General features: G+C 45.7%; 1 protein-coding gene across 1 annotated transcript in view; it reads left to right on the top strand.

The window, feature by feature from the left end:
• COMMD5 (COMM domain containing 5) overlaps positions 1–25501 on the top strand; it is a 43962-nt gene that overhangs the window by 9154 nt on the left and 9307 nt on the right. Inside the window, exons 2-5 of the mRNA XM_079962940.1 lie at positions 15293–15453; positions 16667–16695; positions 20624–20674; positions 22062–22157. Of these exons, the coding sequence (XP_079819066.1) occupies positions 15293–15453; positions 16667–16695; positions 20624–20674; positions 22062–22157 (337 nt within the window). The remainder of the gene's footprint in view (positions 1–15292; positions 15454–16666; positions 16696–20623; positions 20675–22061; positions 22158–25501) is intronic.

The raw sequence follows: 25501 nt of genomic DNA, 5'->3' as shown, positions 1-25501 counted from the left end.
ATCCTACCCCCCATGTTGTTTAACGTCTACATGAAACCACTGGGTGGGGTTATCTGGAGGTTTGGAGTACGTTGTCAGCAGTATGCTGATGACCCTCAGCTCTAGTTCTCCTTTACATCTGCAGGTGAGACAGTGGAAGTGCTGGACCAGGGTCTTGCCTCAGAAATGCACTGGATGAGAGCCAACAAACTGAAGCTCAATCCAGATTAGACTGAAACACTGTTAGTGGGTCGTTCCCTAGACCTGATATGTGGGAGATCGCCTGCTCATGATGGGGTTACACTTCCTCTGAAGGAGCAGGTTCACAGCTTGGGGGGGCACTCCTGGATCCTTTGCTGTCGCTCAAGGCACTTGTGGCCTCAGTGGCCCAGAGCGCCTTCCATCAGCTTTGGCTGGTGGCCCAGCTATGCCCCTGTCTGGACAGGGATGGCCTAACGATTGTTGTCTATGCTCTGGTAACCTCTCGGTTAGATTACTGCAATGTGTTAGAGGTGAAGCTGCCTCTGAAGAAGGTTTGGAAACTTCAATTGGTGCAGAATTTGGTGGCCAGGTTGTTCCAGGACCAAAATACAAGACAGATTTTACATATGTATATCGTTTTAATTCTATAAATATTTCATTGCTTTTTAATGATAGCTTTTTCTGTGCTTGAGTTCCCTCAGGGGAAAAGGTGCAATTAAATATATAAATATAAAAGATAATTAAACTATATAATAATGCCATGTGTAATGTCCTCTTCATAGGTATTTTCTCCAAGCTCAACAACTTTGATATCATAAGAAAAAATCAGCAACTTGGCTCCCCACCCCACCCCACAAAAATCCTGGCTATACCCAGGAAAGTTAAAGACAGAGCTATAGCCACACGTCTATTTTGTCACACCAAGAATATAGGTTAACACTTTTGAAGAATTCTAAAATCCGTATTTGGACAGTCCCTTTACTCGGCCTCTGTAAATGCCATGAAATAGTGTGAAAAATAAAAAAGGTAGAGGACCCCTGACAGTTAAGTCCAGTCATGAACGACTCTGGGGTTGCAGCGCTCATCTCGCTCTATGAGCCAAGGAAGCCGGCGTTTGTCCACAGACAGTATTTCTAGGTCACGTGGCCAGCATGACTAAGCTGCTTCTGGCTAAAACCAGAGCAGCGCACGGGAACACCGTTTACCTTCCTTCCGGAGTGGTATTTATTTATCTGCTAGTACAGTGGTACCTGAGTTTAAGAATGCAATCCGTTCTGGAGGTCCATTCTTAACCTGAAAGTGTTCTTAACCTGAGGCACCACTTTAGCTAATGGGGCCTCCCGGTGCCGCCCGCCACCACCGCACAATTTCTGTTCTCATCCTGAAGCAAAGTTCTTAACCCGAGGTACTATTTCTGGGTTAGCAGAGTCTGTAATCAGAAGTGTCTGTAACCTGAAGCGCCTGTAATCCGAGGTACCACTGTACTTTGAAGTGCTTAAAAATAGTTGAGTCTTGAAATTATTGTTGCAATTCTAGTTCCATTTTTTACCATAAGGGGGAGTGCTTGCACAAATGTTCTCCATGGAAGAATTAATTTCTTGGGGAATGCTTTTCAGCCCCATGGAACCTTCAATGTGGGGTTCCGCAGGGCTCATTCCTGTCCCCCATGTTGTTTAACATCTACATGAAACCACTGGGTGGGGTTATCTGGAGGTTTGGAGTACATTGTCAGCAGTATGCTGATGACACTCAGCTCTAGTTCTCCTTTACATCTGCAGGTGAGACAGTGGAAGTGCTGGACCAGGGTCTTGCCTCAGTAATGGACTGGATGAGAGCCAACAAACCGAAGCTCAATCCTGATAAGACTGGGGCACTGTTAGTGGTTGGTTCCCTAGACCTGATGGCTGGAAGGTCGCCTGCTCTTGATGGGGTTACATTTCCCCTGAAGAAGCAGGTTCACAGCTTGGGGGCACTCCTGGATTCTTTGCTGTCACTTGAGGCTCAGGTGGCCTCAGTGGCCCAGAGCGCCTTCCATCAGCTTTGGCTGGTGGCCCAGCTACGCCCCTATCTGGACAGGGATAGGCTAACTACTGTTGTCTATGCTCTGGTAACCTCTCGGTTAGATTACTGCAATGTGTTAGAGATGAAGCTGCCTCTGAGGATGATTTGGAAACTTCAGCTGGTGCAGATAACAGCGGCTAGGTTGTTCACTGGAACAATGCAGTTTGAATATATTACACCAATAGTGGTCCGACTGCACTGGCTACCAATGGGTTTCCAGGCCCAATTCAAAGCGCTGGTTTTGACCTATAAAGCCTTCAGCGGCTCAGGACCACAATACCTCAAGGTCTACCTCTCTCCATATGAACCCTTATATCCCACACCCTTATATCATAATCTGAGGCCCTCCTTTGTGTTCTTCCTCCTTGAGAGGTCCGGAGGGTGGCAACACGAGAACAGGGCCTTCTCTGCAGTGGCTCCCTGTCTGCGGAATGCTCTCCCCAGGGAAGTTTGCCTGGCGCCTTCATTATACACCTTTAGGCGGCAGGCAAAAACATTCCTTTTTAACTAGTCCTTTGGTTGATCTGATTTACATACTGTGCCCTTTTAAAATGTGTTTTTTTTTGGGGGGGCTCACTATTGAGTTGTTGTTTTTCTTTTTATTATATATTTTGTGGTTTTATATCTTGATTTTATTCCTTGAACTGCCCTGGGAATATAAATTCATTCAATAAATACAGTAAATGAAATGAAATGAAATGAAATCTGCTTTGTAATTAAAATAGTGAGTTGCACTTATTTCAATTGAAGAAGTGTGCATAAAAATGGATATATTGGTAAAAATAATATACAAAACTGCATTACATTTGGGGAAGTTACTTGCCAACATGTGTACCTAAGTCAAGACTGCATGTAAAAATGTGTTTATAAGGGAAACTTCACACTAAAGTACTGATGCATTTTCATGAGTTTTGTTTTAATTCAAATTCCTGCATAATGTGAAGAACTGCATTTAAGATTGGAAAAATGAGAAACTGCAAGAACCATAATTGGCAGATCCTTTCTTGCCTGGTTACTATGCTGGCTCCTGATTTGATGTTGGTTTTTTCCAGTGGTGGTGTGATATAGTCTCTTTAGGATTGGCTTGTGGGTTGCGTGGGAACTTGTTAGAAGTCCTGGAATAATGAGCCTAAACACAGGTGCCTCTCATATTCAGTGGAATGACTGTGACTGATTCTCAGTTAAATATCTGGCTAGATAATAGGACAGTCTTAAGCCAAGTTAAGAGCTTTGAGAATTTAAGGAAGAAAAGTCAGTTGATCCAGGGACAGTCCACATATATATTGGCCTATTCCAACCTCTTTTTCTTTATGGTGAGTGCTCCTGCCCAGGCTGCACAAAAAAGGCAATTTGGCTGCAGAAATTCATTCTAAAATCCGTATTCAGACAGTCCCTTTACTCGGCCTACGTAAAAGCATTAAATAGAGTAAAAAAAAAAAGGTAGAGGACCTGTGAGAGTTAGGTCCAGTTGTAAACGACTCTGGGGTTGCGGCGCTCATCTTGCTCTATGCGCCGAGGGAGCCGGCGTTTGTCCTCAGACAGTTTTTCCAGGTCATGTGGCCAGCATGCGTAAGCCACTTCTGGTGAAGCCAGAATAGTGCACAGAAACACTGTTTACCTTCCTGCTGGAGTGGTACCTATTTATCTGCTAGTACAGTGGTACCTTAGGTTAAGAATTTAATTCGTTCTGGAGGTCCATTCTTAATCTGTCTCTGTTCTTAACCTGAGGTGCCACTTTAGCTAATGGGGCCTCTCACTGCCACTGTGCCGCCATCACACGATTTCTGTTCTCGTCCTGAGCAAAGTTCTTAACCTGAAGCACTATTTCTGGGTTAGCAGAGTCTGTAACCTGAAGTGTCTGTAACCTGAAGCGTCTGTAATCCTAGGTACCACTGTACTTTGATGTGCTTAAAAATAGTTGAGTCTTAAAATTATTGTTGCAATTCTAGTTCCATTTTTTACCATAAGGGGGAGTGCTTGCACAAATGTTCACCACGGAAGAATTAATTTCTTGGGCAATGCTTTTCAGCCCCATGGAACCTTCAATGTGGGGTTCCGCAGGGCTCATTCCTGTCCCCCATGTTGTTTAACATCTACATGAAACCACTGGGTGGGGTTATCTGGAGGTTTGGAGTACATTGTCAGCAGTATGCTGATGACACTCAGCTCTAGTTCTCCTTTATATCTGCAGGTGAGACAGTGGAAGTGCTGGACCAGGGTCTTGCCTCAGTAATGGACTGGATGAGAGCCAACAAACTGAAGCTCAATCCAGATTAGACTGAAGCACTGTTAGTGGGTGGTTCCCCAGACCTGATGGCTGGAAGGTCGCCTGCTCTTGATGGGGTTACACTTCCCCTGAAGAAGCAGATTCACAGCTTGGGGGCACTCCTGGTTCCTTTGCTGTGACTCAAGGCTCAGGTGGCCTCAGTGGCCCAGAGCGCCTTCCATCAGCTTGGGCTGGTGGCCCAGCAACGCCCCTGTCTGGACAGGGATGCCTAACTACTGTTGTCCGTGCTCTGATAACCTCAAGGTTAGATTACTCCAATGTGTTATACGTGGGGCTGCCTCTGAGGACGGTTTGGAAATTTCAGCTGGTGCAGAATTCAGCTGTCAGGTTGCTCATCAGAACAAGACAGTTTGAGCATATTACACCGATCCTGGTCCGACTACACTGGCTACCAATTAGTTTCCGGGCCCAATTCAAAGTGCTGGTTTTGACCTATAAAGCCTTAAATGGCTCAGGACTGCCTCTTTCCATCTGAACCTACCCGGACCCTGAGATCATCTTCTGAGGTCCTCCTTTGTGTGCCTCCTCCTTGAGAGGTCTGGAGGGTGGCAACATGAGAACAGGGCCTTCTCTGCAGTGGCTCCCTGTCTGCGGAATGCTCTCCCCAGGGAAGTTTGCCTGGCGCCTTCATTATACACCTTTAGGCGCCAGGCAAAAACATTCCTTTTTAACTAGTCCTTTGGTTGATCTGATTTACATACTGTGCCCTTTTAAAATGTGTTTTTTTTGGGGGGGGGCTCACTATTGAGTTGTTGTTTTTCTTTTTATTATATATTTTGTGGTTTTATATCTTGATTTTATTCCTTGAACTGCCCTGGGACCCCCAGGTATAGGGCGGTATATAAATTCATTCAATAAATACAGTAAATGAAATGAAATGAAATGAAATCTGCTTTGTAATTAAAATAGTGAGTTGCACTTATTTCAATTGAAGAAGTGTGCATAAAAATGGATATATTGGTAAAAATAATATACAAAACTGCATTACATTTGGGGAAGTTACTTGCCAACATGTGTACCTAAGTCAAGACTGCATGTAAAAATGTGTTTATAAGGGAAACTTCACACTAAAGTACTGATGCATTTTCATGAGTTTTGTTTTAATTCAAATTCCTGCATAATGTGAAGAACTGCATTTAAGATTGGAAAAATGAGAAACTGCAAGAACCATAATTGGCAGATCCTTTCTTGCCTGGTTACTATGCTGGTTCCTGATTTGAAGTTGGTTTTTTCCAGTGGTGGTGTGATATAGTCTCTTTAGGATTGGCTTGTGGGTTGCGTGGGAACTTGTTAGAAGTCCTGGAATAATGAGCCTAAACACAGGTGCCTCTCATATTCAGTGGAATGACTGTGACTGATTCTCAGTTAAACATCTGGCTAGATAATAGGACAGTCTTAAGCCAAGTTAAGAGCTTTGAGAATTTAAGGAAGAAAAGTCAGTTGATCCAGGGACAGTCCACATATACTTATTTATCTACTAGTACTTCGATGTGCTTAAAAATAGTTGAGTCTTAAAATTATTGTTGCAATTCTAGTTCCATTTTTTACCATAAGGGGGAGTGCTTGCACAAATGTTCTCCACGGAAGAATTAAAGGTAATTACAGTGGTACCTCGGGTTAAGAATTTAATTCGTTATGGAGGTCCGTTCTTAACCCGAGACTGTTCTTAACCTGGGGTACCACTTTAGCTAATGGGGCCTCCCGCTGCTGCTGCACCGCCACTGCACAATTTCTGTTCTCATCCTGAAGCAAAGTTCTTAACCCGAGGTACTGTTTCTGGGTTAGCAGAGTCTGTAACCTGAAGTGTCTGTAACCAGAGGTACCACTGTACTTGGGGAATGCTTTTCAGCCCCATGGAACCTTCAATGTGGGGGTCCGCAGGGCTCAATCCTACCCCCCATGTTGTTTAACGTCTACATGAAACCACTGGGTGGGGTTATCTGGAGGTTTGGAGTACGTTGTCAGCAGTATGCTGATGACCCTCAGCTCTAGTTCTCCTTTACATCTGCAGGTGAGACAGTGGAAGTGCTGGACCAGGGTCTTGCCTCAGAAATGCACTGGATGAGAGCCAACAAACTGAAGCTCAATCCAGATTAGACTGAAACACTGTTAGTGGGTCGTTCCCTAGACCTGATATGTGGGAGATCGCCTGCTCATGATGGGGTTACACTTCCTCTGAAGGAGCAGGTTCACAGCTTGGGGGGGCACTCCTGGATCCTTTGCTGTCGCTCAAGGCACTTGTGGCCTCAGTGGCCCAGAGCGCCTTCCATCAGCTTTGGCTGGTGGCCCAGCTATGCCCCTGTCTGGACAGGGATGGCCTAACGATTGTTGTCTATGCTCTGGTAACCTCTCGGTTAGATTACTGCAATGTGTTAGAGGTGAAGCTGCCTCTGAAGAAGGTTTGGAAACTTCAATTGGTGCAGAATTTGGTGGCCAGGTTGTTCCAGGACCAAAATACAAGACAGATTTTACATATGTATATCGTTTTAATTCTATAAATATTTCATTGCTTTTTAATGATAGCTTTTTCTGTGCTTGAGTTCCCTCAGGGGAAAAGGTGCAATTAAATATATAAATATAAAAGATAATTAAACTATATAATAATGCCATGTGTAATGTCCTCTTCATAGGTATTTTCTCCAAGCTCAACAACTTTGATATCATAAGAAAAAATCAGCAACTTGGCTCCCCACCCCACCCCACAAAAATCCTGGCTATACCCAGGAAAGTTAAAGACAGAGCTATAGCCACACGTCTATTTTGTCACACCAAGAATATAGGTTAACACTTTTGAAGAATTCTAAAATCCGTATTTGGACAGTCCCTTTACTCGGCCTCTGTAAATGCCATGAAATAGTGTGAAAAATAAAAAAGGTAGAGGACCCCTGACAGTTAAGTCCAGTCATGAACGACTCTGGGGTTGCAGCGCTCATCTCGCTCTATGAGCCAAGGAAGCCGGCGTTTGTCCACAGACAGTATTTCTAGGTCACGTGGCCAGCATGACTAAGCTGCTTCTGGCTAAAACCAGAGCAGCGCACGGGAACACCGTTTACCTTCCTTCCGGAGTGGTATTTATTTATCTGCTAGTACAGTGGTACCTGAGTTTAAGAATGCAATCCGTTCTGGAGGTCCATTCTTAACCTGAAAGTGTTCTTAACCTGAGGCACCACTTTAGCTAATGGGGCCTCCCGGTGCCGCCCGCCACCACCGCACAATTTCTGTTCTCATCCTGAAGCAAAGTTCTTAACCCGAGGTACTATTTCTGGGTTAGCAGAGTCTGTAATCAGAAGTGTCTGTAACCTGAAGCGCCTGTAATCCGAGGTACCACTGTACTTTGAAGTGCTTAAAAATAGTTGAGTCTTGAAATTATTGTTGCAATTCTAGTTCCATTTTTTACCATTAGGGGGAGTGCTTGCACAAATGTTCTCCATGGAAAAATTAATTTCTTGGGGAATGCTTTTCAGCCCCATGGAACCTTCAATGTGGGGGTCCGCAGGGCTCATTCCTGTCCCCCATGTTGTTTAACATCTACATGAAACCACTGGGTGGGGTTATCTGGAGGTTTGGAGTACGTTGTCAGCAGTATGCTGATGACACTCAGCTCTAGTTCTCCTTTACATCTGCAAGTGAGACAGTGGAAGTGCTGGACCAGGGTCTTGCCTCAGTAATGGACTGGATGAGAGCCAACAAACCGAAGCTCAATCCAGATAAGACTGGGGCACTGTTAGTGGTTGGTTCCCCAGACCTGATGGCTGGAAGGTCGCCTGCTCTTGATGGGGTTACACTTTCCCTGAAGAAGCAGATTCACAGCTTGGGGGCACTCCTAGATCCTTTGCTGTTGTGTGAGGCTCAGGTGGCCTCAGTGGCCCAGAGCGCCTTCCATCAGCTTTGGCTGGTGGCCCAGCAACGCCCCTGTCTGGACAGGGATAGCTTAACTACTGTTGTCTATGATCTGGCAACCTCAAAGTTAGATTACTGCAATGTGTCAGAGGTGAGGCTGCCTCTGAGGACGCTTTGGAAACTTCAACTGGTACAGAATTTGGTGGCCAGGTTGTCCCAGGACCAAAATACAAAACAGATTTTATATACACAAGGGCCGCAAGATGAATTGGAGATAGAACAATTTTTACAGAAGAATGGTCTACCAAGGTTGTCTCTGCGAAATAGAACTATCCTGAATTATAAAATAACACTACAAGAGATTGAAGAAGCCATTCAGAATATGCAATTGGGCAAATCTCCAGGACCAGATGGTCTCACCTCCAAGTATTATAAGACATTGAAAGATTATTTGATGCACCCACTAATGGAGGTTTGTAACGAAATCATGGAAGGGAAGAAGGCACCAGAGTCGTGGAAAGAGGCCTTCATCACATTGATACCTAAACTAGAAACCGAAAAGACACAACTTAAGAATTACCGCCCCATCTCCCTCCTGAATGTGGATTACAAAATATTTGCAGACATTTTAGCAAGCAGATTTAAAAAAGTCCTAAATGAAGTGATCCACAAGGACCAAGCAGGCTTTCTCCCAGGTAGACATTTGTTTGCAGACACAAGAAATATTATTGATATCTTGGAACTCTTGCAGACAAACATTAACACAAAAGCAGTTTTGATATTTATAGACGCGGAGAAAGCCTTTGATAACATTTCTTGGAAGTTTATGAAGAAAAACTTGGAAGGAATGGGAGTGGGGCAGGGGTTTGAGAATGGGATAGAGGCAATCTATTCGGAGCAGAAGGCAAAACTGATAGTGAACAATGTGGTGACGGAAGAGTTTAATATTGAAAAAGGAACACGACAAGGTTGTCCTATCTCCCCTTTGTTATTTATATCGGTCCTGGAAGTGCTCTTAAATATGATCAGAGGAGACCGGTTGGTGGAGGGTATTCAGGTCGGAGCGAAACAATATAAACTTAAAGCATTTGCAGATGACCTAGTATTGACTTTACAGGAGCCAGAGCCTAGCACCAAAAGGGTACTGCAATTGATTTATGAGTTTGGTCGGGTGGCGGGATTTAAACTTAACAAGCAAAAAACCAAGGTTTTGGAAAAAAATACGACCCCTTCAGAATCAGAAAGGTTTCAGAAAGAGACAGAATTAAATGTGGTTAAAAAAGTTAAATACCTAGGGGTAAGCATAACAGACAAAAACAGGAATTTATTCAAAGATAATTATGAAAAATGTTGGTCTGAAATTAAAAGGGATCTAGAAATCTGGTCAAGATTGAAACTTTCCTTGTCAGGACGTATTGCTACTATTAAGATGAATGTATTGCCAAGAATGTTGTTTTTGTTTCAAACTCTACAGATTGTGGACAAAATGGGGTGTTTTGAGAAGTGGCAGAAAGATATTTCTAAATTTGTCTGGCAGGGCAAAAAGCCCAGAATTAAGTTTAAGATATTAACTGATGCTAAAGAAAGAGGGGGCTTTGCCCTGCCAGACTTAAGGTTGTACTATGAATCAGCAGCTTTCTGCTGGTTGAAGGACTGGCTACTTCTTGAAAACACGGATGTTTTAGATCTGGAAGGATTCAACAATGCTTTTGGATGGCATGCATATTTGTGGTACGACAAGGTTAAAATACATAAGGCTTTTAAGAACCATGTTGTCAGAAAAGCAGTATTTAATGTCTGGATAAAATATAAAGACTTACTGGAAAACAAAACCCCAAGGTGGCTATCACCAATGGAGGCTAAGGCCCCGAAAAGACTCAATATGGAGGCCAAATGGCCGAAATATTGGGAAATAATAGAAAAAGATGGAGATAATTGGAAGTTGCAGAGTATGGAGAAAATAAAAGATAAAGTGCGAGATTGGCTACATTATGCTCAGATTAAAGAAGTTTTTAAGTTGGATAAAAAGATAGGATTCCAGGTGGAAAAATCAAAGTTAGAAACAGAACTGTTAGAACCCAGCTCTAAGATACTGTCAAGAATGTATAACTTGCTGTTAAAATGGAATACACAGGATGAAACGGTCAAATCAGCTATGATAAAATGGGCACAGGATATAGGGCACAACATTATGTTTGCTGACTGGGAAAAGTTATGGACTACAGGTCTGAGATTTACCGCATGTAACGCCTTGAAGGAAAATATTATGAAAATGATATATAGGTGGTACATGACCCCAGTCAAGCTTGCAAAGATATACCATTTGCCTGATAATAAATGTTGGAAGTGTAAAGAAGCTGAAGTAACATTCTTTCACCTCTGGTGGACTTGCCCCAGGGTTAAGGCCTTCTGGGAAATGATATATAATGAGCTGAAAAAGGTATTTAAGTATACCTTTCTTAAGAAACCAGAGGCCTTCCTTTTGGGCATTGTGGACCAGAGTGCGCAAAAGAAGGACCGAACCTTTTTTATGTATGCCACAACAGCAGCAAGGATACTCATCGCTAAAAGCTGGAAAACTCAAGATTTGCCCACATTGGAAGAATGGCAGATGCAACTGATGGACTATATGGAATTGGCAGAGATGACTGGCAGAATCCGAGACCAGGGAGAAGAATTGGTGGAGGAGGATTGGAAGAATTTTAAGGACTATCTACAAAAATATTGTAAACTGTATGAATGTTAAGAAAGATGTAAGATCCGCAATAAGATGGTTCCAACAAATTAGTTATAAAGAATATAAATTTAAATGTGATTGAAAGAAAAGATAAATTTTGGATGAACAATATGTTAGAACTAGAGTGTTTTAAATTATAAGATTTGAGATTTAATATTGGATAATTAAATGATATAAATTGAATTAAGTGAATAATTTGCTAGAAAAATCTATGTGTTTAGAAAGCAGGAACAAGAGATGTGAGGAAGTCCAAAGATGTGAATGAAACGTAGTTAATGAGAAAGATCTTGTTATAATCTATGTGGATTTTTGTTTTATAAAATTAATAAATATTATTATAAAAAAAAACAAAATACAAAACAGATTTTACATATGTATATAGTTTTAATTCTATTAATATTTCATTGCTTTTTAATGATAGCTTTTTCTGTGCTTGAGTTACATCAGGGGAAAAGGTGCAATTAAATATATAAATATAAAAGATAATTAAACTATATAATAATACCCCCTGTAATGTCCTCTTTACGGGTATTTTTCCCTGTGATCTCCAAGCTCAACAACATAGACATCCTAAAAAAAATTCAGGAACTTTGGCTGCCCCCACCCAAAAAAAATTCTGGCTAAACCCAGGAAAATGAAAGACAGAGCTATAGCCACATGTTTATTTTGTCACACCAAGAATAAAGGTTAACACTTTCAGAAGAATTCTAAAATCCGTATTCGGACAGTCCCTTTACTCAGCCTGTGTAAATGCCATGAAATAGTGTGAAAAATAAAAAAATGTAAAGGACCCCTGACAGTTAAGTGCAGTTGCAGACGTCTCTGGGGTTGTGGCGCTCATCTCGCTTTACTGGCCGAGGGAGCTGATGTTTGACCGTAGACAGTTTTTCCGTGTCATGTGGCCAGCATGACTAAGCCGCTTCTGGCGAACCAGAGCAGTGCACGGAAACGCCGTTTACCTTCTCGCCGGAGCGGTACTTATTTATCTACTAGTACTTCGATGTGCTTAAAAATAGTAAAGTCTTAAAATTATTGTTGCAATTCTAGTTCCATTTTTTACCATAAGGGGGAGTGCTTGCACAAATGTTCACCACGGAAGAATTAATTACAGTCATACCTCGGGTTAAAGGCACTTCGGGTTAAATCTTTTTAGGTTGCGTCCTGCGCTGACACGGAAGTACCGGAACGGGTTACTTCCAGGTTTTGCCATTCGTGCATGCACAGATGCTCAAAATGACATCATGCACTTGCACAGAAGTGGTGAATCGCGACCCAGAGACACACAGACGTGGGTTGCGTTCTGCTCCGGTTGCAAAAGGAGCTCCGGAACGCGATTTCCTGAAGCAATGTTCTTAACCCGAGGTACTATTTCTGGGTTAGCAGAGTCTGTAACCTGAAGTGTCTGTAACCTGAAGCATCTGTAACTCGAGGTACCACTGTACATTGATGTGCTTAAAAATAGCTGAGTCTTAAAATTATTGTTGCAATTCTAGTTCCATTTTTTACCATAAGGGGGAGTGCTTGCACAAATGTTTACCACATAAGAATTAATTACTTGGGGAATGCTTTTCAGCCTTGTGGACCTTCATTGTGGGGTTCCGCAGGACTCAATCCTATACCCACACCCTGATATCATTTTCTGAGACCCTCCTTTGTGTGTCTCCTCCACATGAAGTCCAGAGGGTGGCAACACGGTAAGGGGCCTTCTCTGCAGTGGCTCCCCGTCTGTGGAATGCTCTTCCCACGGAAGTTCACCTGGCACCTTCATTATACACCTTTAGGCGCCCGGCAAAAGTGTTCCTTTTTAACCAGGCCTTTGGTTGATCAATTTACATAGTATGCCCTTTTAAAATGTGTTGCTGTTTTTGTTGTGGGCGGGGGGGACTATTGGGTTGTTGTTTTTCTTTTTATTGTATACTGCATATTGTATACTGCCCAGGCTGCACAGAAAAAGCATTTTGGCTGCAGAAATTCATTCTGATTGTGTAAAGCAGAGGTTTTCAACCCTTTTGAATCCACGGCTCCCTTGACCAACTGCATTCTTTCTGCCTTACACCTGTGGGGCTCAGGAGCCTAGTTATGTCACCCCTTGCCTGCAGAGCTGGCAGCCTCTCACCCTCCCTTGTAGAGTTCCCCCAGCCTCCCCTCCCCTCTCCTTGGGAGTCCTCTGGGCAGCCGCTGCTGTTGCCCCTGGTTCTTGAGCTACCCCCCACCCAGCCCCAAAGAAAGGTGCCTCCTCACACTGCCCACAGGGGCCTGGCAGAGGATGCCCCCAGCCTTAGTGGCCTAATGGAGAGTGGGCAAAGGTGAACGTGAGGCCAGCACCTTACCTCGGGAGGCAGCAGCGGGCACTGCCAAGACAGACTGGCTCCCCATCAGCACCAGGCACTCAGCTCCCAGGCAGGCAGGCCTTGCACACAGCAAGCACAAGAAAAGCCAGCGCAGTGCCTGCCTGCCTGGCCTCCCACTTGTCTGTCCATTCCCAACAGCAAGGGCTGGAGGACTAGCGGGCTGGGCTCCCTCCTCTGCTTGCTTGCTTACTCATCTCCTGGTAACCAGCACCCCCTGGCCAGCCCCAGAGGCATCATTCGCCTGGGGAGCTTATAGCTGGTGCTGCTGCAACAAACAGCTGTGCAAGCTGGGGGGGGGGGCAGAGATGCAAGAGGGCATCAGAGGAGGGAGGATGGGAAAGAGGGACAGAGGCCAGTGTTGCTTGCGTCACCCATGACCATCCTTCATGACCATCCTTCAAGGGGTTCACAGCACACTGGTTCAAACCACTGGTGTAAATAAAATATAACATAGAATTCTGCAGTATCGAGTATTAGTGTGTGAAAACAGTCCAGATCCAATGATTCCCAGGCATGCACCTCCAGATGGTGGAGCTGTCAGGTGCCATAATGGCCCCCAGGAATCTTCACTTGGTCACAAGTGGTCAAAAGTCAGGTGCAAAATGTGCCTGGCGCCTGGCTAATTTCGAACACTGATTCCATTCCCTGCCCCTGTACACCCCTAACATTCTGTGGTCATAAAGTATGCTCAGTCCTCATTAGGCTGAAATTTTTGGGGGTGGGGTTTGGGGGTGTAAAATGGTTGCCCCCCTCACTGAAGTGTGTTTAGGATTTTTCACCCTTTTTCTTTTGTACTTTGCAAACCTTGGTGTTTCCCTGAGTATATGGATACCTCTCTTGTTTCTCAGTTTCCAGGTTTGGGTTTTAATCCTTTTGGCACTCAGCAGATGCATTTGCTGTTAGAGGGAGCAGTTATCCACAGTAGTGGGAAATAAATGGGACCAGTGCTTTTTTTTTCTGGGGAGACACAGGGGTACACATGCCCCTAAACATTTTGTGAATCTTTTTACTTTAGTCCATTTGCTGTATTTATTTTCCCCAATTTGAACTATACAGTGGACGCTTGGTTGCGAACGTGATCCGTGCAGGATGCACGTTCGCAACCCGCAGCATCCGCAACCCGCAGCGGCACATCTGTGCATGCACAGGTTGCAGCACGTCTGCGCATGCACAAAGCGTGATTTAGAGCTTCTGCGCATGCACAACCGCTGAAACCCCCAAGTAACCCATTCCGATACTTCTAGGTTTTGGCGGTCTGCAACCCGAAAAAACATAACCTGAAGCGTCTGTAACCCAAGGTATGACTGTAAAATTGTGATTTTCTTGAGTCAAAATTAGAGTACAGTTGTACCTTGGGTTACATACACTTCAGGTTACATACACTTCAGGTTACAGACTCCGCTAGCACAGAAATAGTACCTTGGGTTAAGAACTTTGCTTCAGGATGAGAACAGAAATCATGCGGCAGCAGCGGGAGGCCCCATTAGCTAAAGTGGTGCTTCAGGTTAAGAACAGTTTCATGTTAAGGACAGACCTCCAGAACAAATTAAGTTCTTAACCCAAGGTACCACTGTATCCCTAAACATTTTTTTAAGAAAAAAAAACACTGAATGAGACTCTTCTGAAAGTTATTTACAGCTAAACCACATGGTTATGTTCTGCCTCCACTGTTCAAGGTAGTTTGCCTCTGAATGTCAGTTGCTGAGAGTGACAAGTGGGAGAGTGGTGTTCTGCTCAGGTCCAGTTGGCAGGCATCTGGGGATGGCCACTGTGAGAACAGGATGCTGGACTAGATTGGCCATTGGCCAGATTCAAGAGGGCTCTTCTGAAGTTTGTATGCTGTTCTTTCCCATTTAAATTTCCCTCCCCTGTTTTGTGCACAAACCTCCCCCTTTAAAGCACGACTAGATGGTGTCAGATCCCTAGATGCTGCTGCTATTGCAAAGTCGCTAGTCTTTTCCCAGGGGCTTTTGATCATGGTGAAATTATGTGCTTGTACTTGCGGGACTCTGCCAAAGTTGATAACTTAACCTTTATCGTTATTTTGCCAAACAGTCACTGTCAGCGCCTTAGAAGGAAAAGACTGCAAAGAACTGGTAAAAGTGATTGCCGAGAATGCAAAACTATCAGATGAACAGCTTGCTGTCCTCATCTCTGGAATGTATACTCTCCTGCGAGAGGCCTTGAGGCTGCCCACATTGTCTCTGAAGCAAGAAGTGAGTAGAAGGCATACACATTCCTCAATAAAAACTATGTATGTGCTAAACTGTGAGACGAGCAAGATGGTAGCTCCAAAAAAGGGATGGGGAACCTGTGACCCTCCAGATGTTTTAGCTCAGTCGTAAAGCAATTGCTTCGCGTGTAGGAGGTCTCAGGTTCAATTACAGTGGTACCCCTGGTTGCGAACAGGATCCATTCCAGAGCCCCGTTCACAACATGAGCAGAACGCAGCCCACGTCTGTGCGGGTCACGATTCGCCACTTCTGCGCATGCCATTTTGCGCGTCTGCGCATGGGCGAGCAGTGAAACCCGGAAGTAACTGTTTCCGGTACTTCCAGGTCGCTGCGGGACGTATCCTGAAAGAACATGAAGCAGACGTAACCAGAGGTATGACTGTACTGCTATTTCCCAGGTTAAAGGTAAAGGGACCCCTGACCATTAGGCCCAGTCGTGGCCAACTCTGGGGTTGCGGCACTCATCTCGCTTTATTGGCCGAGGGAGCCAGCGTTTGCCTGCAGACAGCTTCCGGGTCATGTGGCCAGCATGACTAAGCCGCTTCTGGCGAACCAGAGCAGCGCACGGAAACGCCGTTTACCTTCCCGCTTGAGCGGTACCTATTTATCTACTTGCACTTTGATGTGCTTTCAAACTGCTAGGTGGGCAGGAGCAGGGACCGAGCAACGGGAGCTCACCCCGTCACAGAGAATCGAACCTTCTGATCAGCAAGTCCTAGGCTCTGTGGTTTAACCCACAGCGCCACCCGTGTCCCATTTCCCAGGTTAGGGCAGGGGAATTATTCTGCCTAAAATCCTAGATCGCTGCTGCGTGTCAGTGTAGACAGTACTGAGCTAGCTCTGGCAGGGGACACATACTCCTTTTTCTGGGGCAGTTTGTCCACCTTTGCTCCCCATGCTGCTCTCAGCTCTGACCTCTGGCTCCTAGACTCTGTCAGCATGCAACAGAGGCCACACCCCGGGAACGGTTTCAACTGGTCAGGTGTGTGGTGTCAGCCACTCATGAAAGCTGCCTATCTTGGGTCACCCAGACTTGGCATACTCTCACCCTGAGGTTTGGATGCATCAGTTGCCGGGGGGGGGGCGGCTTCACTGTCTTCTGGATCCCTTTCCAGTTTCCCAGATGTCTGAGGGGCACCCACCCTTGTTCTTGCAGAAACTCTCCTTGAACTCTCCTTGTCTTTTCGTTTTGCAGGTTTTTAAAGAAGACCTACAGGAGCTCAGGTATGCCTGTTTTTTGGTCAATCTGGCAGTTGCTTGTGTCAGACATGATGCATAAGTGGTTTCTGAAAAGCAAGGGGTGGGAAACTTTTTTCCCCAGCCCAAGAAGAACTAGACTTCTGGGGGGAGGGGGACTGCATCCCCGTGGTGGGTGATACCAGATGCAAAAGTAGTTGGAGCAACAGGTGTGACTCATACCTTTTGTACGGTAGACTGAATTTCTGGTCTCTCTTTCTCCATGTGGCATACACAAATACTTCCACCTCCCTCTCTCCCACCAGGAAAGCAAGAAGCATTATCATGGTTGAGAAATACTTTCCAGCTAGGAATGCATACCTGAGAGTGGCACAGCGCAGGGACAGTGACCTGGACAGACTCCTGGGGTGCAGATGGAGAGGCTTGGAGGGCCACGTTATACCTGCAGGCTTGAAGCTCCTCACCCCTGCCATAGAGCCCCTTCATGTGTTACTTGGATGAAGCAGGGCTCCACACGTTGATGGGAGCAGTGGTTGGGGGATGCCCTGTTGGCCCAGCCTCCAGCATCCTTGAGGTATGGGCTTCAAGGCATTTTGGACCGCAGTCAGCTCTTGGGAACCTAAACTACGGATGCCCATTCTGAAACACATGGATATCATGAGCGGGGCTAGTCAAGTGTGTGTGATGTCAACAGGCAGCACCTACATTCCAGAGCACATGGAGGGGGCATAAGACTTTTCTGCTCCACTGCCCTCTGCAAAGAGAGAATAGTGAGGGCTTAGAAATGGGGCAGGTTTTCTTAAAATTAGACAAACAGTTGATCACTCAGTGTTAGCAGGAGCTAAGGAAGACATATCGTTAGGCCACAGTTAGACGTACACATAGAGAAAGAGGGAGAGACCAGCACACACAGGAAGTGGTTCTGGCAGTCAAAGAACTTGACAGATTTCAGGTTTCAGTTGTAGGCTGCTAGGCTTACTCCAACCAGCTGAAACACAAAGCGCAATGGTCAAGAGTAGGACCTGGGAGAGCAGGGTTCGAATCCCCACTCAGCTATGAAGCTCCCTGGGTGACCTTCGACCAGTCACCATCTCTTCGCCTAACCCACCTCACAGGGTCGTTGTGAGGAATAAATGGGTGGAGGGAGGAGAACCATATGCACCACCTTTGAGATCCCTGGAAAATAAAGGCAAAGGTAAAGGGACCCCTGACCATTAGGTCCAGTCGTGACCGACTCTGGGGTTGCACACTCATCTTGCTTTATTGGCCGAGGGAGCTGGTGTTTGTCCACAGACAGCTTCCAGGTCATGTGGCCAGCATGACTAAGCCGCTTCTGGTGAACCAGAGCAGCGCATGGAAACACCATTTACCTTCCCGCTGGAGTGGTACCTATTTATCTGCTTGCACTTGACGTGCTTTCGAACTGTCAGGTTGGCAGGAGCAGGGACCGAGCAACAGGAGCTCACCCCGTCGCGGGGATTTGAACCGCCGACCTTCTGATCGACAAGCCCTAGGCTCTGTGGTTTAACCCACAGCACCACCCACGTCCCTAAAGGCAGAATATAAAATACAATAAATAAATAAAACTTTAAGCTTGGGCCCCATTTATTATGTAAACTTAAATCACTATGATATCATTTTAAACAAGCATCCTGGTAACTGTAGTTTGCTCTAAGGGCACAGAGGGTCAGGAAACCCCCCCACACACACACACACACATACACACATTCCCCTCACATAGCCACAATTCCCAGAGTGCTTTAATAATCAGTCCCTTATCCCAGGGAAGTCTCTAAAGTTTAGCTGTGTGAGGGAAATAGGGGCATCCTAGCAGCATCCTTAACGAACTAAAGTTCCCACGATGCTTTGGGTGAAGCCATGCCTGGTTAAAATGGTATCGTAACGCTTTGGCTGTATAGTGTAGAAGTGTGCTTGGTCTCTGCTTCATCTCAGCTTTCAGGCAGGCTAATTCAGTAGCCTGTTAATATTACAAATCAGCTGATGAAATATGGCTGGCAGCTTCTTCTCCCCACCCCCAACTATCACAAAAGAGATTATTGGTGCTTAGGAGAGAAGCATTGCCCTGTCGTCCCACTCAGATGGAATTTTGCATGTAATAGTTTACTAATGAGCTCATTGGAAGCCAGGAGAATCACCCTGATGTTGTATAACACGTCCTTTTTTTTTTTGATGTGGTGCTGAGTGCATGTTATATAGAAGAGATGGGCCTCTATCCATTCTTCTAAATTATATCTTTCTCGCCTGCATGTAATTACCCACTAATACCTTCCCTCACACACACACACAAACTTTTTATTGTTGTTGTTAATAGCAAGACAGTTGGTATTTCTGAATGAGACGCCCTGTCCTGCTTTTAAAACATTTCCTTCTGTTTTCAAAGGACGGTGATATAACAAGCAGAATCCGCCTGTATTGTCTGGGTGTGATCGCTTGTTCTAATTAGCAAGCAAAATATGCCATTTGTTACGTGGACTTAGTCAAAATCTCTGCCGGGTGGTGTAGAGCAGAGGCTTTGCATAAGCACTAAAGTGCTGCAGAGGCTGCATTTGAAACATCCTGTCATTGGACATAGCAAGAGAGAGAAAATGAGAGAGAACTCGAGACCTGCTGGCCAAGATTTGGCTGGGGTTTAAAAATGCATCGGCGCTGTTGCATTAATGCTGTATCATACCACTTTATACAACCATGGCTTTCCCCCAAAGAATCCTGGATACTGTAGTTTGTTAAGGGTGCTGAATGTTGTTCAGAGACACACCCACCCTTTAACCTGCCTAGGGCTACAATACTCAGAGTTCCTTGGCAAGAGGGATTGATTGTTAAACCACTCTGGAAGTTGTAGATCTGTGTGCGGGATAGGGGTTTCCTAAATGCCAGTTCCCAGGATTCTTTGGGGAAAACTAAGGTAAAGGCTCTGGCCAGAGCAGCGATGTCACACTGGCCACGTGACCCGGAAGTGTCTCCGGACAGCGCTGGCCCCTGGCCTCTTAAGTGAGATGGGCGCACAACCCCAGAGTCTGTCAAGACTGGCCCGTACGGGCAGGGGTACCTTTACCTTTACCTAAGGTAAAGTTAAAGGGACCCCTGACCATTAGGTCCAGTCATGACCGACTCTGGGGTTGCGGCGCTCATCACGCTTTATTGGCCGAGGGAGCCGGCGTACAGCTTCCAGGTCATGTGGCCAGCATGACTAAGCCGCTTCTGGCGAACCAGAGCAGTGCACGGAAACGCCGTTTACCTTCCCGCCAGAGCGGTACCTATTTATCTACTTGCACTTTGACGTGCTTTCGAAGTGCTAGGTTGGCAGGAGCAGGGACCGAGCAACGGGAGCTCACCCCGTCGCGGGGATTCGAACCGCCGACCTTCTGATCGGCAAGTCCTAGGCTCAGTGGTTTAACCCACAGCGCCACCCGCGTTGGAGGAAACTATGGCTGTTTAAATTGGTATGATACCACTTTAAACGTATAGTGGAGACTGGGCCACAGTCTCTTCTTCCTGCCGCCATCACTGTTGGCTCCCCAACCCCTTCACCTCTCGACTCCTCTCCTACCCTGAAGTTCTGGGTGAGGTTTTCACTCAGCTAGGGAAACTTTCCTGTTCCATTTACTCACCTTTTTAAAAAATGTATACCCCACTTTTCACCACCTGGGGCCCAAACGAACTTACAAAATACAATATACAGAATTCAAAACAGAAATTGAACATTAGAGGATTAAAACATCGGAGAAGCGTTTGTGATAACAAAATCAACTGTCCAAGACGCTGGTATAGTTTGACCACAAGGTTGTTGTGCTGGCTTTCCTTATGGGGGACTTCCTAAAAAGCAATCCCACATCCAGTAAGCTACTATCTTTTCTTCCTTTAATAATTGGGAGAAGGATATACTTCATAATGGGGTTCATGTGCCGTTTGGCTCAATTTGCTCTTTTATTTTAAGGATTCCAGAAGATTTCATTGTGGACTTCGCCACTGTAGTCTTTGGAAACAGGTAAGTTTGCAGATTTTCAGTTTTTCCCTTTCCCTTTCTTGAGATTTGCATCATTCCCTAACCTATATTTCTCTCCACAAGGTCTTATTCTTTCATTTAATATACCGTATTTTTCGCTCTATAACACGCACCCAACCATAACACGCACATAGTTTTTAGAGGAGGAAAACAAGAAAAAAAATATTCTAAACGAAACAGTGGATGTATGATTTTTGTGGTTCATGCTGTGGCCACAGACATGTGATCTGACGGTAAGTTTGGGGTAGCCCAATGCAAAAATCCTGAGGATCCATGTGGATCCATGCTTTGTAACCACGTTTTTGCACCATTGCGGCCCCAGGCAACAGTGGGTGCGTGATTTTTTTGGTGTAAGCTGTAGCCATGGACATGCTATGTGATCTGATGGTGAATTTGGGGTGACCCAGTGCAAAAATCCTGAGGATCCATGTGGATCCGTGCTTTGTAACCAGGCTCTCTGTCCCTCTCTCCTCCCCGCTCAGCGGCTCTTCTCCCGCTTTGCTGTTTCAAAGCGAGCCACGGAGGAGGGAAGGAAGGGGAACCATGGATCCTCTGCTCACGACTGCAGCAGATCCCCTCCGCCACCCGCAGGCATTCGCTCCATAACACGCACAGACATTTCCCCTTACTTTCTAGGAGGAAAAAAGTGAGTGTTATGGAGCAAAAAATACGGTATTTCTGAACAAGCCATTCATCAGAAAGTTTATTGGTTCTGTCTTGGAAAGACTTTAAGGAGGGGGAATTAGGGGGTTACCACAGAGAATGCCCTCTCTTGTGGGTGGTGGAACTACCAAGAGAACCCCCTTAATATCCCAGACACTAATACTGGCCCATGTTCCTTAGTCATGGTAGTATACCTTACTCTTTAGATTATTCACTGAAGTCATACTCCAGTCTTCCCAGTTCATTGCCTCCAGAGTAATGTTGGTGAACTTTGGCCCTGGGGCCAAATGTGGCCCTCCCAACCTCTCTGTCTGGCCCTTGGGATTCTCTCCAGGCCACACACCTGCCTTATGCCACACTCCCTCCCTATGCCACACCAGTGTCTTGCTGCACACCCTCCTTGAGTGTTTTTGCCTGGCTGGAATTTGCCCTTAAACTTTGGCTATTTCTCTTGCTTGCCTGAATGAAGGGGACAGAGAACTAAGTGAGTGTGTGCAGAAAGTTAGCTTGGTATACAAAGGTAAAATTTGCTTTTGCCTCTCGAGCTGCTTTTGCCTCTGATCCTGCCCACTGCTGGGTGTGGCCCCCTGGAAAATCGTCCAGAAGGGAATGTGGCTCTTGGGGTACAAAGGTTCCATTGCACCACTTCTCTGAAGAGTCTTGCTCCTGCTTTCTTGAGTGCCGTTTCTTTTTTTCTCACCAACAGGCAACCTGCTCTTGAAGAGGCCATTCAGAAGCAAGCTAGTAAGCTGCCTAGAATCGAAGACTTCAAGTGGAGGGTAGATGTGGCCATTTCTACCAGGTACAGGATATATGAAGCCCATGCCTGAATTTTCAGTGGGTGTCTGTGGAGGCTGGCTCAGTTTGGGCAGATGGGAAAGTGCCCCCCGCAAACTCAAATCTCCCCTCAGCCAGGTCCCACCTGGTTAGGAAAACATGATCATGAAGATTATGTGTTACCTCCAGTAGCTGGGGGTCATGAGAAAGAGAATGTCCTTCTTGCAGGCGTCCCATAGGCCTCAGTGTGGCCTCTGTGAGAACAGAATGCTGGACTGGACAGGCCTTTGGTTTCACCCAGCAGAGCTGCCACATTCTTAAAAAATAAGCACCTTCTCAAGCACATTTAGGAAAAGCCTAACCACCAGGACAGATGTAAACCCAGAGGGACCCTGATCGTGTTCTTGTTGCCAATTGACAGTCTGCCATTCTCATAGTTGGTAATTTTCCAGGCCATAGCAGACAGGGAAGTAGGGAGCTGATCTGCTGAAAGTCAATCAATCCATCCATCCATTTATTATGTATAGCTAAAGGCCTTTACAAAGGCAGGAGCAAGACTCTGAAATCACACGACATAACCTATAAAAGTTTGCAGCATAAAAAGTTTACAGCATAAATATTTAAAATTAGGAAGCATTAACATAACTGGTACAGAGAAAATTTGGCTACCAGGTTTGTAATTTGTAGATCTTTTATCAGCTAAGCCTAAGCGTTCGACTGTCACTTCCTGAGGGGGATCAGCCTGAGAAGAGGAGATAAAAAAAAAGTTGTCCGTGCATTTTTCGCTCTATAGGACGCACCCGACCATAGGCAGCACCTTGTTTTAGAGGGGGAGAACAAGAAAAAATAATTCTCCCCCTCTCTGCGCAGCGCCCCTTCAGTGAAGCGGCAGGAGAAATGGAGCCCCTTCCATTTCTCCTCCCGCTTGGCTGAAGGGGTGCTGCACCTTAGCTGAAGGGGCACCTACGCTTCAGCAAAAGGAACCCGAAGCCTCTAGAGCGCAGTGGGAGCTCCCGCTGCGCTCCAGAGTCTTCAGGCAGCTATCTTTGAAGCCTGGAGACCGAGAGGGGTCGGTGCGCACCGACCCCTCTCGCTCTCCCAGGCTTCAGCAAAAGCAACGCAAAGCCTCTGGAGCTCGGCGGAAGCAATCCCACTGCGCTTCGGAGGCTTCGCGTTGCTATCGCTGAAGCCAAGGAGCCTGCATTCGCTCCATAGGACACCCACACATTTCCCCTTTATTTTTGGAGGGGGAAATGTGTGTCTTATAGAGCGAAAAATACGGTATATAAGGGGCAAATCAGCAGGTATTGCATGATACCCTCGACCTGATTGCATCCATAAATACATTTGCGTTCCATATTGGGAATTCCTGGGTGTCTCCCTTCTAAGTATGCTGAAGGCATCTGTTGGAACCTTGCTTCAACAAAGTCTCTATGTAGTTGCCGGGTAGTCAGTGTCTCAAGGTACCGTATTTTTCGGCCCATAGGGTGCACCGGCCCATAGGACGCACCTAGTTTTTTGGGGGGGAAATAAAGATTTTTTTTTTAATTCCCCCCCCCCCGGCGCAGAGCTGGGGCGGGGGAAGCCCGAGCTTCCCCCCACCCCAGCCCCCAGAACAGGCTGCTATCCTCAAACCGTGGGAGAGCTGCGCGAAGCCCAAAGCCTGGGGGACGCTGAGCTCAGCGCGCCCCCAGGCTTCGGGGTGCACGCAGCTCTCCACATGCCGTGGCAGAGATGCGCGACTTCACGCAGCTCTCCCACGGCTTGCGGATAGCTTCCTGAAGCCTGGAGAGCGAGAATTCCCTTATTCCCTAATTCCAGGCTTCAGCAAAACCTGCATTCACCCCATAGGACGCACACACATTTCCCCTTCATTTTTGGAGGGGGAAAAATGCGTTCTATAAGGCGAAAAACACGGTAATCTGCTGAACATGTTTTAGGTAGAGAAACCTGACCTGACAGGAGCTGTTGAGGGAGCTGGATCCCTCTATTTATTTGGAGTCAACAGTACTATCACAACAGTGGCTTTTATTATATATTGCACACCAACAAAAGACTGGAGAACACATAGCTAAATATTCTTCCCCTTAGTTGTTTTGGGAGGTGTAAACAGTCCTTCCTTGGAGAACGTGGGTTCCATTTTTGGGTTTTCTTCCTTCTTGGTTTCCATCCCTTGCCAGCTCCCCTAGAAACTTCCTGTTTATCCTCAGGCAACAGCCTCGCCTACAGGCACGGGGAGAGTTCATTCTTGGCCATTGAGTTCTTGGCATCTGCTGGTTTCTTTTCTAATATTGGTAGAGGCCAACTGGCTGGCAGAATGGCACACACAGTGAATCATTTTCTACTTCTGGGGGAAGTTCAACAAGGCTGGCTCCAGAAAGGCCCTTCCCTCAGTTTGGTTGCTATAATGTCCTTGTCCAGTTTTCAGAGAGATTGTTTTCTTTTTCAGCGGATTTGGGGTTGCTGTTGTTGTTTTGATAACTTTCAATCAGAACGTTTCCCCACATGCCCTAACTCTATTTAGATTTAATTTTCCATGTTTGAATTATGTGTGCTTTTGGTTTCAAATCAAATCAAATTTAAACTGCTTCAGTTTTAACACCTTTCAACTCCCCTGCCGCCCCCTTTTGCAAATACAAATTCATTAATTTATTTTACAGATTGTCTTTCATATCAGGCTCAAGGTGGTTTCCAAGCATAGCCATAAAAACAACTAAGGATTATTTTAAAAACAAAGCAGCAGGAACACCTAAGACAGGGATGTTCTCATCCAGCTAGAAAACCTTGAACAAACAATAATGACTCAAGGTTGCTTCCAGGGTCGTGTATTAGGTAAGGGGATGGTGGCCTTCAGCTGCTTTGCAGGGTAGCAGAGAATTAATTACTGTTTTTGAAACTGCCCAGTTTGAGTGATATCATCATGCAATCATCCTGTTTCTAATTAGCTTTATGAAACAGTGTATTTTCAGGAATGGAAAAATTTTCCGCAAATGAGAAACGCAGTGGTACCTCAGGTTACATACGCTTCAGGTTACATACTCTTCAGGTTACAGACTCCGCTAACCCAGAAATAGTACCTCAGGTTAAGAACTTTGCTTCAGGATGAGAACAGAAATCGTGCTCCAGCGGCACGGCGGCAGCAGGAGGCCCCATTAGCTAAAGTGGTGCTTCAGGTTAAGAACAGTTTCAGGTTAAGAACGGACCTCCAGAACGAATTAAATACTTAACCCGAGGTACCACTGTACAGTGGTGCCTCGCAAGACGAAATTAATCCGTTCCGCGAGTCTCTTCGTCTAGCGGTTTTTTCGTCTTGCGAAGCAAGCCCATTGACGGCTTAGCGGATTAGCGCTATTAGCGGCTTTTAGCGGC

The sequence above is a fragment of the Podarcis cretensis genome (genome assembly GCF_951804945.1).
Source record: "Podarcis cretensis genome assembly, chromosome: Z".
Classification (NCBI taxonomy): domain Eukaryota; kingdom Metazoa; phylum Chordata; class Lepidosauria; order Squamata; family Lacertidae; genus Podarcis; species Podarcis cretensis.
The sequence above is the reverse complement of the archived record's forward strand: the minus strand, read 5'-3'. Positions and strand labels throughout refer to the sequence as shown.